A 13,488-nucleotide genomic window follows, 5' to 3' on the forward strand; every position below is an offset into this window, starting at 1 on the left:
TGTCATTGTTTTTCTCCCAAGAAGCAGGTGTCTTTTAATTTCGTGACTGCTGTCACCATCTGCAGTGATCATGGAGCCCAAGAAAGTAAAATCTCTCACTGCCTCCATTTCTTCCCTTCTATTTACCAGGAGGTGACAGGACCAGTGGCCATGGTCTTAGTTTTTTTGATGTTGAGCTTCAGACCGTATTTTGCACTCTCCTCTTTCACCCTCATTAAGAGGTTCTTTAATTCCTCCTCACTTTCTGCCATCAAAGTTGTGTCATCTGCATATCTGAGGTTGTTGATATTTCTTCCAGCAATCTTACCTCTGACTTGGGATTCATCCAGTCCAGCCTTTCACATGAAGAATTCTGCATATGTTAAATAAGCAGGGATACAATATACAGCCTTGTCATACTCTTTTCCCAATTTTGAACCAATCAGTTGTTCCATATCCAGTTCTAACTGTAGCTTCTTGTCCCACATAGAGATTTCTCAGGAGACACGATTAGATGATCAGGCACTCCCATTTCTTTAAGAACTTGCCATTACTTCAAGTGATTACTTCAATCTAATTCACCAAAGCTGCAAGGTCTGCAAACAGGTATTAGTGGTGCTCTCCACCCACTATAGATTCCGGGTATCAACTGTCATGGGATCACATGACAGCAAGTGAGCTTTTAGATGTAACTCCAACAAACCAGCTTGTAATTTTTTCTTAGACAAACCACCATGTTCACCACCATGAGTTTAGCTTTTCACCGTCTCCAGACTATGAAATCCCACTGACGACATGCAGGAAGCAATACTGCTGCCTGCCAAGTGGTTTTATTTGGATAAATGTGCAAATCCAGTGCCCTCTCCTGCTTTGTGGAGCCCACTTGGCTCCCTGGTATATTCCAGAACTTAGGGAGAGGGAACAGGTTGGGAACCTTTTCAATTTGGGTTTTGTCCCGGTTTTGGCACAGAAACTCCTTTGGTCACCCTGTATGATGACCTCTATTGGGAGAGAGATAGAGGAAATGTGTCCCTGTTAATGCTCCTCAACCTCTCAGTGGCTTGATGCCACTAACCTAAATGCTATCCTTCTCGAGTAGCTGTCCGAGTCAGGGATGGCTGGCACTGCTTTGCAGTGGCTCTGGTCTTACTTGGATGGCCATTTCCAGAGGGTGATGCTTGGGGAGTGCTCTTCACCTCCGTGGAAGCTTCAACATATGAGTTCCTTAGGGTTCAATTTTATTCCCTCTACATGAAACTGCTGAGTGAAGTTATCTAGCATTTTGAAATACGTTGTCAGAATATGCTGATGACACACTGCTCTACATCTCCTTTACATCTGCAAGTGTGGCAGTGGATATGCTGGACTGTTGTCTTCCCTTGGTAATGAACTAGATGAGAGCCGGCAAACTGAAGCTCAATCCAGGTAAGACTGTTAGTGGGTGGTTCCCTAGATCAGATGGATGAGAGGTTGCCTGCTCTTGATGGTGTCACACTCCCTCTGAAGGAGCAGGTACGTACGTTGTGGGTATTTCTGGATCCTTTGCTGTTGCTTGAGGCTCAGGTGGCTTCAGTGGCACCGAGTGCCTTCCATAAACTTCAGCTGATGGCCCAGCTGCACTCCTACCTGGACAGGGATAGTCTAACTTCTGTTGTCTATGCTCTGGTAACCACTAGGTTAGATTATGCAACTTATGCATTGGGCTGCCTCTGCACATGCTACATAAATTTCAGTTGGTGCAGAATTCAGCAGCCATGTTGCTCACCAGGGCAAGATAATATAAGCGTATTACACCAATCCTGGCCTAGCTGCCGATTAATTTCTGGGCCCAATTCAAAGAGCTGGCTTTGAACTATAAAGCCTTAAACTGCTCAGAGCTGCAATACCTTAAGGACTGCTCCTCTCCATATGACCTGAATCAGACCCTGCAATTATCAGCTCAGGCCTTTCTTTGTGTGCGTCCTTCATGAGAAATCTGCAACATGAGAATACACCTTTTCTTCAGCAACTCCGCTTTGTGGAATGCTCTCCCCATGGAGGCTGAGATCTTTGGATGAAGAACAGTATACAAATTTAATAGATAAGATAAAATTTGAAGATGGCTTGCCAGAAGGTTGAATGGCTGTCATGGATGCTTTAGCTGAGATCACAGAGGGTTGGACTAGATGACCCTTGGGTCCCTTCCAACTCTTAAGATTCTATTGATTCTAAGTTTGGAAAAGGGCAGAGTTCATTTGGATTTAGGGTTCAGTCCACAAAGGCATTAAATCCTCCTTGGCTGAAGTTATTTGTTGTCTCAAGAACTCATACTGTGCACTTTCTTTTGCTTTCGGACAGCATGGCATAGAAGACTCAGCAGAAACCTCACCAACAGTTGCTGCTTAACTCTTATCTGCAATACAAATTATCAGTAAACAATAATGATGACGGTGATGAAATGGTTTCATAAGACACTCCAAAGGATTTAGCAGTAGATCTTATCTCATTAATCACCCATATCACACAAAGACATGAGCAAGATAATTGGAATAATTCTGTCTGCAACATGTTTGTTCAGCAGAGATTGGTTGTTGTGATTTCTGTCTTTATTAATGTCTCTACTGCCAGGTGTCAGTTGCCTCAAGGGAGCCATTACTCAGTCCCAAGTCAGCTGATTTTTGCTCAATCTCTATTGCTTGATTCATGAGCAACGTACCTGAGTGTAACTGCCAACTAACTCCTGGCATACCTGGCTGAAATATATTGTTATGAGTTTGTGGGTGCCAGCCAGCTGTAAACCCCCCCCCCCAAATGTTAGAATATAAGCCAGCTCCCTGTGTTGAGGCAATCACCTGGGTGATGGGCCATTAAGAGAGCAAAAGAGAGGGGGCTCTGTGCCAAATGGGAGGGGACCCTCCTCCAGCTCTTAGATAGCTAGAAGGACAAATTGCTGTGGTGTAACCCAGAGGGGGAAAGCTGCAGATAGGAAATAGTGTGTGCCATGGCCGATTTCTGCTTGAATCCAAGGCTGCAGCTATGGGAGAAAGAAGACACTTTTTGGGGTGTCAATACAGTGAGCCCCTCCATCAAGCTGAGGTTGTATATGTGTGTGAACAAACCATATATCATAAAGACATCTCAGTTTCCACTGTGCTTCATTACCAAACGAAAACATGAACCCTGGTTTAAGCGCCTGGAACCCCTGGAATCTTGCACCACTCTGAGATTGGGGTGGCATGCAACAATAGTTTTCATATGAAATCAGGATTTCGGGCTATATTCAAGTAATTTCTGTTCCAATGTTTGTAGCTACAGACAGCCAACTGGGAGTACACACATGCTTGTTTATGAAAATCTGCAAGGACTATCTGATACAGAAGACAACCAAATTCTTCTTAGCCAGACCAGAAGATTGCTTTTTGTATGAGTTGCTCTTTAAGGTAGTGCTGTGCAATGGCTACTCTGCCCACACACTCTGGGGGAATCAGGAAATATGCCCACACATTCCTATATTGTCTCCACTTAACATGCAGCAACTGCTGGGTGGGATCACCCAGTGTTTCATAGGATGTTAGTTTAATTATTACCTATAAAGTGCTAAGGGTATTCTGGGGGGGGGGTGTCCTGTCTTATACAAAATTGCCTTGAGAGAATAAAAACATGGAATGCTGTTGGCCTGCAACTTAAACTTGATTCCTGAAATAAGGTTAAAGGACATACACAAAGGACATAAGTAGTGCTAGGGAAGCAAGCCAAGTCAATGCAAAAATTCTGAATGATTTGAAAAGCAAAACTCTATCTTTCTTGCTTCTTATACCTCCTTAGCCAAACCAAAAGGTTTCAGGAGGTTTCAAATACCTACGATTTCAAGCCATTCCCATACTGTCCGATCTGAGTAGATTCTGGTGACCGTTTAGCAGATTTACCAAACTGAATCACACTTGCAGCATCATCTAAAAACAACAGAAACAGGGGGGTTGTTACTTAAAATATGTGTCTCCCTAATTTTCTTTACTTCCATGCCATAATAACATACAGGTTGCAACCAATGCTAGTCCTACACGGAATAGACCCACTGAAATTAATGGACATGACCAATTTAGGTCCAATAATTTCAATGGGTCTACTTTGTATGGGATTATTTATTCATTCATTTAAGCGGCACTTATGTACAGCTTGGTTGTTAGCATTTTTAAGTGGCATATATAAAGCATAGCCTTACAGAAAAATAAAACACTACCTTAAAAAGCTTTCTGGAAAAAGAAAGTCAACAACTTTTAGTTCAACAAGGAGGGTGCCTGTCACCCTCCAGGAGGTGCCTTCAGTGGTGAGATATAAGCTTTCACCAATGAGAGCAGCCATCTGGTCCTGGAGCTTTATGTAGTTTCAGTTTTTTAAAAACATTGTCAATTTCTTCCAGTGAGATAGAGCTATCTTAAAAAGTTTCCTCCTCAGGAGTTAGTGATGGTATAGGTAAATTTACAAAGATATTGTGGATATCTGTTTTTGCTTGTGGATTGTGAAGTGTATAATTTAGAATGAAAGGAGGCAAATTCTGAGACGTCTTTAGGAAGGAATTCCAGACGCTTTGTGAAAATTCCGCTCAGACTGCCACAAGACGAATCCCGGATAAAATTCCGGATGTATTGCAGCCTTACTACATCAGTTAAGTCACGTTTATAACAGAAATACACCACTATCAGACCAAGAAATAATAACTAAACTAGGAAATTTACAAATCCCTTGGCTGCTAATTCACCAAATCCAGTTTTATGGCTAACCCTATTAACAGAAAGACTGTCACAAGACCACTAACCTCATTTGAAAGTATTGCAATATACACAGGACAAGGCCCAGGTATAACATTCGCAATCTGTAAAATTCTAGTCGGGGCATCAGTGGGTTTACTTGACCCTATTAAACATCGAAGGGAATGTGATTTCAGTTATGAACCTGACCCAGGTCAATGGAATAGACTTTGGACAAAAAAATAAAAATAAGTATTTCAGCAAGCAATAGAGAATTAACCCTAAAACTCATATATAGGTGGTATCTAACCCCTAGGAATCTGGCAATGCTCTATCCCAGTGCCATACCATATTTCTGGAGAGGCTGCCCCATACCTGGTAAGTATCTCCACATGTGATGGAAACGTGCAAAAACATCCAGCCTTTCTGAAATTCAGTATAGGCAACTTCCAATTTACGTGGGAGTTTACGTTCCAAGGAACCACCCATTTATGTGAAATCACATTTATTTGAAACACCACAAGGAAATTGGGTATGGAATGTAATTAAGGTAAACTTTTTTAACTGTTGTTTTTTCTTCTTCTTTTCTTTTTTCTTTCTTTTTTCTTTTTTTTCTGTTTTTCTTTTGTATTCTCTTTTGAAAATTTTAATAAACATAATTTTTTTTAAAAAAAAGAAACACCACTGAAAAAGCCTGAAAAGACTGTGCCCAACCTCTTTTTGTGACATTTTGTGTCACGGATGCAGTACAATGCACGTGTGCAATGGCACACATATCAGACAAGCCTAAAACAGTTGCTGCCTGTATTACAAGAAATTATTAAGTCCAGTTGCTGCATCAGCTGTTGAACCTTGTACAGATGTACGAGTTCAACTCCAGCAGCATGGACCAAGGATAAAGTGGGGATTGTTGGAAGGTCCCTGGGGTGGTATCCATAACTGGTATAAAATGATGACTGGTATATACATGAGTGGTGTAGTTACAGGTGAATTCTGTGCATGACAAAAGAAGACCCATTCATCCCGATGACAGCTGAGGGAGCAGCAAAGATATTGGTTTACCAGTTTGCTGATTGATTTATGGGTGATATGCCATGGACAGACATACCCACATTATTCCCAGCAGCTCCATTAATGCCTTCCAGAAACAAAGAGATGAACGGAAACCAGTGGCCTGAGAGTACCGGTACATTTATCCGTAAGCTCACAGAAGTGGAATGCCTGGTTTACAGTGTGTCGGTGGGGACAAGACAGTAGGCCCCAATTTGGAATGAAATTCCCCATTTCGAGGTGCATATCAATCACAATTAAGATCACTAGCATTTCCTCATGCAGATAGGAGTTTAACAATGAAGGCCAAAGAGTTGTTGACTCATAGTCTCCAAGGGGTAAACCCTGGGGTCTCTGGTGTGGGGTCTTGTTCCAGGTAACAACATCACAGAACTAGACAGTGTTTTACATCCTTTCATATGGATAGGCACCAGAAGTCAGGAGCTTCTCAGGAATGCAGTACCCCAGCAGGAGCAAGATGGTAGCCATGGAGGGTCTCAAGCTTAAGTGGACACTCATGAAAGTAGTATCTCTGGTGGTGGAACACGTAGTAGCCCTTATATGGACATGAGGTCAGTCAACATCGGCTGCTACACCAATCAGATGCTAAATGGCATATGCATCAGTTGGCAGGGCTCTCTGAGCCTGGGAGGGAAGTCCACATTGATAGTTCCATGGAGGGGTAAGAATTAAGGATAGTAGAATCTATTCACAGGAAGAGAGCCCATCTTTTCAAGATAAAAAAAAAAAATCAACCTCGCCATTCTTCCCGTAATATTGGTTTGCAACTACCAAGTGTAACAAATAACAACTGATGAGGTTTTGTACATTTTATGATCCAAATGTATGATACGTTTCTGTTATCAGATCCCGCCTTGATGGCCAGTAGCTCCCAATCCTAGAAGTCATCATTTTCTTCAGTAGGGGCCTGTTGCTGCAAATAAAATGCTGCATGTAAATATGAGGTTCTGGCACTCGGACAAAATGGCCCCCACAACCTTACTGGATGCACCTGCTGTTATTATAATGGTTGACTTGGGTGAGGGTGAAGCAGAATGGGGTCAGAGATGAAGATAGCCTTCAGCCTTTTGAATGCATATTTCATACCTGCAACAGGGTCTTTCTCAGAAGCCCAGTGAAAGGTGAAACCAGATGGGAGGTGGTATAAACAAGTCTGCAGAAGAAGTTGGCAAAGCCCCAAGCACTGTTGGGATCTTTGTGTATCCACGGAGGAACATCATTTTCCATTAAACCATTTGAAGGTCCCTGGGAAAGCTTGTGTTCACATAGTCGCTCCAAGACTAAGCAGACATGTTGTCTATGTTCCTCAGGTTACTCACAGAAACTCAATATGTCATCTACATTTGTCATCACGAGCTAGTCAAGGAAGTCTAATCACATTGCTGGAAAAGTGCTAGAAAGTTTCAGAAACAATGCATAGGTAAACTACTTGAAATGGTTGCAGAGGGTGTGAGACATGGTCTTCCATTTATCCACCTCCAGGGTTCATACCAGGTCAATTTAGCAAACTATTGGGACTCCTCTGCAAAAAGTTAGGGAATATAGATGGACTGGCTGGGGAGATACGTGGCTCATAAACCTCCTTTCCAGGTTGTCCTGGAGATATTCCTACAAGACCTTGAACTCTGGGGCAGAAATGTGCCCATACTGAAGGTCTGCTCCAGTCTGACGGTTGATGGGTATTAGGGTCAATGTTTTCTCCATGTGGTTGAAGGTATAATTACATGGAGTTTGTAAGGTTTTAGAACTACTTCCTTCACAGATGTGTAGGTCTATGTTTGGAACAGAGATAGGAATAGTAGTCTAATTAATCATATCAAACTGGAGAAAAAGGATAATGCTTCTTTCTCATCTTATAAAAGCTTTCGATACAGTGGATTACACCACTGTAGCTCCTCAACCATTTCAAACATTTGGTCAGAAAGTTTCATTCTTTCAGTTTATTATACTCAGGAGCAGGGGTCAGCAACCTTTTTCAGCCATGGGCCGGTCCAGTCCACCATCCCTCAGACCATGTGGTGGGCCGGACTATATTTTGAAGAAAAAAATGAATGAATTCCTATGCCCCACAAATAACCCAGAGATGCATTTTAAAACAAAAGCACACATTCTACTCATGTAAAAACACGCTGATTCCCGGACCATCCGCGGGCCAGATTGAGAAGGTGATTGGGCCGCATCTGGTCCCTGGGCCTTAGGTTGCCTACTCCTGCTCTAGAGTTTGACCACTGGAGAGCCATGGTCAGCCATAGGGAAGCTGACATGTGATGCTGCAAAGCTCAAAGCTCTCTCCACTGCACTTTAGTATCTGCACAAAGCCACAGGGAAAGATCCAGTGTTTGAAACTCCCATGGTTCTGGGCATAACTTACAACATTAGCATAAGCAGTTTCTGAGCTCTGGGTGCAGTACTGCGCCTACGTTCTCAGATTAAAACTGCAGAGTGTAACGAAAGGAGGACCTTTTGCTGCCTCCCCACTTCCAGCTACTCTCTGAAGACTGGAGAAGAGACAATATTAGAGGGTGGGCAGGGGAAGGACTAGACCATGTGAAAAATGAACACAATATTTTATACAAATACAAAATTGCAAGTCATTCAACTCATTTTTTTCTAGCTAAGGTACAAAATACAGCAGTACATAAACTATGGAAATCACTCCTACAGATGGCAGTGATAACCATCAACCTGGATGGCTTTAAAAGAGGATTAGAAAAATTCACAGAGGAGGCTATCAACAACTACTAGCCATGTTCTCACTCCACTGCCAAACACATTGCACCTCTGAATATCAGTTGCTGGGAATTGCAGGTGGGAAGAGTGCTGCTGCATTCATAATAATAGTAATAATTATTTATTACTTGTACCCTGCCCATCTGACTGGGAAGCCCCAGCCACTCTGGGCAGCTTCCAGAAGAATATAAGAAACACAGTACATTAAATATTAAATGCTTCCCAATACAGAACTGCCTTCAGATGTCTACAGGAGGCTTATAAATGGTTAATTCTTTGATATCTGACAGGAGGGCATTCCGAAGGGTGGGTACCATTACCAAGAAGGCCCTCTGCCTGGTTCCTTGTAACTTCACTTCTTGCAATGAGGGAACTGCCAGAAGGCCCTCAGAACTGGACCTCAGTGTCTGGGCTGAATGACGGGTGTGGAGATGCTCCTTCAGGTATACAGGGCCAAAGCAATTTAGGGGTTTAAAGGTCATCACTTTTCTTGTCCATTCCAGGTTGCCCAACCACTGCCACAGTGTCCTTTCTCTTGGCAGATCAAGATGAGCAGGTGACAGCAAAGGCAAGCAAGGTTTTTAGCAGGGCAATCAGAATAAGATCTACTATTTGACTATTGATTCAAAACCCTAAAATGCATTTTATATAATTGACTTTTTATTTCTATTCTTTGTAAATCGTATTGTTGTTTTATTGCTATGGCTGATGCAAATAAATATTCATTCATTCGTTCGTTCAGGTCATCACAAATGCATTGAATTGTGTTCAGAACCAAACTGTGAGCCAATGTAGGTCTTTTAAATAGGTGTCAAATGGTCCCAGTAGCCACTCCTAGTTACCAGTCTGGCAGCCGCATTCTGGATTAATTGTAGTTTCAGAGTCACTTTCAAAGGTAGCCACACATATCCTGCTTGAGGGTTTCTTACAGGCACCTGGCTGGCCACTGTGAGAACAGGATGCAGGACTAATGAGCTATTAGCATCATACAGCAGGCTCATATTATGCTCTTTCAGCAGTGACATAGAAGAAAGACACACCATCAGGTCACTTGATGTAGCAGATGGATTCCACCATTTTCACTGTTTGAAGACTGCTATCAGTCTTTCCCCCCAGAATATAAAACTTATTGCTGTTAAGTGGAGTTTGTGTTGGGATAGAGCAACTTTTTCGACTGATTTATTGTTTAGTAATCTATTATATTTTAAACATTTTCAAAAGATAATTTTTAATACTGTTGTAGTTTTACTATTTTCTCCATGATCACTTTGAAAACATACTAGGAAGATGGGAAGTTTAAATAGTCTCATGATCTCGGTCACACTCTTCAGATGTTATAGTCCTTCTACTGCACAAACACTTTGCTGTTCTTAAAGATGTATTTTGCTCTCAATTGGCAATGCTAGATTCGAAGAGTTTGCAGGAGCCAACTTGGCACGGTAGTATTCTGATAGCATGAGTGCATTGACTGCAGGAGTATATATAATGGTATAGACCTGGCAATAGTGAAGACATCATTATCACGGATGAAGTGGCTGGACAAGAGAATAGCAGGTTTTAATATGTCAACTGAACAGAAAAGGAGCGTGCCAACCAGAAAAGGAGTCTGAAGTGCTGCAAATGTAATTTTCAATGTTAACCTCCGTTTTAACGATCTGTCAGAGTGTATAGTTTGAGGCTCACAGTACCCATTCTCGAAGATGACAGCTGGGAGGCCTCTCTGCTCCTGCTGATACAGATTCCAGGCCAAATTCCACACTGGTGTCGTTAGCAAAATTAGTTGTCAAGTAACCTTCTCTTCTCCACCAACCTGAAGCCACTGAGGACCTTTCTTGGGTATTAATTTTTCTCCAATTTGATGCGCAGGATCCAGACAAATGCCTGGAAGTTACATAACTAGGTCATAAGCAGCTAGGCCATCCTGCAATCAGCAGTGAAATAATTCTCATACATCTGGACATAATGCTGTACTCTACTTATTTCATGATCAAAAATAAAAGCAGTGTACATAAACCCAGCTGATGTGTGGGTAAGCAAATGTACACTTTGCCAGCTAACAGCATTTAGCTGTTACTTTTTTATTATTTTCTCTGTGGCTGCAGCAAATTTTGCAACTCTGATTGCAACATACTTCTCTTGGTTTGACAGGTGATATATTTAAGTAGATCAGAATTCTCCAGGTAATCCAACAGCAATTGGATTTTCTTCTGGATTTGATGAAAATACCATGATGAAGGACACAACAGCTAGTGTTCTCAGTCCTCTGAACTCTGGAAGTTCAAGTACTCAGTAATCAGAATTCTACAAGATCTGTGTGGAACTTCTAATATTTGAATGTCTCTCAAGAGATCAAGTAAGCACAGTTTTGAATCCAACTGCAAAAATAACAACAGAGGAGAAAGGCACTGTACTAGCTGCTTGGTTCCTGTGTCTGACTCGAGTAATTTCTTCTGAAGAATCTCCGTCATCTTCAAGATCATCTGGAAGCAATATCTGATTGCCTAATTAAACAGCGGAATTCAGAACTTTTGTTTTCGTGCTTCTGGGAAATGATGTTTTATTGTACTGCTTTTACTGTTTTGTTGATAGTTGTTCAGAATAAAAAGCAAAACATTCTCACTTGAAGGCTACTTTGCATGAACTTACACCCACATCCCTCTAACTACACTAGTGGCCAAAATTGTGGAAACCTTTTGGGGAAAGTGTATTTCCAAGGTCTGGTGGCTCATAACACCACTTTTTTGGAGTAATATAAAATTATGTATCAATGGGAAAATAATTTAATGAAGAGCATAATGCAATAACTTTTATGAAGGATCATATATTACAACAGCAGTTCTAAACATGAAACACATAGAAAAAATGAGATACACAAAAATTCTCACCATGTCAGTTAATACTTAGTTGGGTAACCGTTAGCTCTTAATTATGGCCTTACAAAAGCAATTATCACTCAGAGACTTTACGATGTCGAATTACAACAAGAAGACGCCCTACTGCCGGAGACGTATAGATGTTTAAAAGCTTGGCCTAATTTTGCAACTGCCCCTTACTTAACTAACATCACTAACGAAGCTTATAGATGGGCTTTCTCTAGAGCCCGCTTTGAGACAATGCCCTCAGCAGTGCTGTACGGCAAATTCACGCGGGTACCAATGCATGCGCGCCTCTGCCCCTGTATGTCTAATAAGGTAGAATCTGTCACACACATCCTTCTATTTTGCGAATTTTATAGTGAAGAGCGAGTTCAACTTATTTTGCCGCTTTAATCAAAATTCATACCCCTACAACATTATTTGGAATCCTCCCCCGAAATTCTACGAAAATACCTTCTGGAAGATTCCTCAAGCTCAATATCATATGAGGTGGCCAAATTTTGCACTTTAGTAATCAGGAAGCGGAAATCTCTTCTGTTGAATGGCACACTGCGAAGTTCCCTTGTGTAATCCTTTTTTTTTTCTTTTCTGATGTTGTTGTTGATTTCTTTTTGTTTGATCTTGTGGTGTTTAGTGTCACTGGCTTTTGCCGTAATAAACTTGGAACTTTTGGATTATGGCCTTACAATGCCTTCTCATGGAGTGAACCAAGTTTTTTTTAGTTCTGCAGCTGTAATAACGTGAAACCAAGATTGAGTTATTGCCTCTATTAATTGGGTTTTATTGCTGGATTGTTTTTTGACTAACAAGTTTCTTTAGTCAGCTCCATAGATTTTCAGTTGGGTTAAGGTATGGGCTATGTATTTTAGGGCATTTACATTCTCATTAATGACGAAAATTCTACCCGCACCTTTTGCTGTCATACAACCCCAGATCATAACACTAACTGGGTGTTTCATGGTAGGTGTAATGCAAATAGGATGTAAATCTTCTCCAATGCTTCTCCTCATGTATTTCATGGCATCACTACCAAGGAGATTTTGGTCTCATCATTCCTAATAACACAGCCCCGTTGTTCTACTATCCAGTTAACATGGGTTTGGTTTTCCCCCAATTTTTTTTTATTGATTTTCCAAAATTTTAAACAAACAAACATAAATCATAACTAAACTTGATCCAATCTTAGTAACATTGTTAAGTGACTTCCAGTTAACATGGGTTTTAGCCCAGTTTAATCTTTTCAACCTTTGTTTAAGAGATGACAATGGCTTTTTTCCTTGGAATTCTAGCATTTAGAACATATTCCTACAGTCTGCACCGAACAGTCCTTGCATTCAACTTCATATTACATTGAGCCATGTCATCTTGTATACATCCAGATGATTTTTTTCTGTCATGTAGGCACAGTCTCTCAATTCTTCTATCGTCACTTGCTGTTGTGCACCTTTTCCTGCCTTTACCAGTCTGATTTTGCAGTGATTGAGTCTCCTTACACCTCTTCAAAAATTCAGAAATGCCACCTTGGGTTAAGTTTCCACCAATTTTTCTTCTAATTTCTTCATAACGGTAGCCTTGTTCACTTAATAGTACTATTATATATTGCCTTCTGGGTGACCAGTCATCTCTTTACGCCATTTCTTTAATTTTATTAGGTTTTACAAGCTCTAAATGAAAGAACACAAAAAACCCAACCAACTTGATAGCAATCACATAACATCAATAGCTAAATACTACTGCGACCTGATTGGATCATTGCAAAACCAGATGACACCTGATTGGCTCTCTAAACACTCATGCTCACTGGCTACATTTAAATGAAGGACAGCTACTACATATCAACCTAAGCAAGTTGTGCTTCCTTTTTCTGGTTATTTGGCTATAACTTTTGATAGAATACAGATAACTGAACAAACCTTGTTTTATTACATTCTTCATTAAATTATCTTTCCGCTGATATATAATTTTATGGTATTACTTCAAAAAAGGTGGTGTTATGAGCCATCAAATATTGGAAATACACTTCTTCCAAAAGGTTTCCACAATTTAGGCCACTAGTGTATGTTAATGTAGAATGAATTTTTCCTAATCATCATAGTTCCAGTTGT

General features: G+C 41.0%; 1 protein-coding gene across 1 annotated transcript in view; it reads right to left on the reverse strand.

Annotated features, from left to right (window-relative positions):
• MORC2 (MORC family CW-type zinc finger 2) overlaps positions 1-13,488 on the reverse strand; it is a 46,255-nt gene that overhangs the window by 21,542 nt on the left and 11,225 nt on the right. The window contains exon 5 of the mRNA XM_053369085.1: positions 3,821-3,911. Coding sequence (XP_053225060.1) covers positions 3,821-3,911 — 91 coding nt within the window. The remainder of the gene's footprint in view (positions 1-3,820; positions 3,912-13,488) is intronic.

This window comes from Podarcis raffonei, chromosome 16 (genome assembly GCF_027172205.1).
Source record: "Podarcis raffonei isolate rPodRaf1 chromosome 16, rPodRaf1.pri, whole genome shotgun sequence".
NCBI lineage: Eukaryota > Metazoa > Chordata > Lepidosauria > Squamata > Lacertidae > Podarcis > Podarcis raffonei.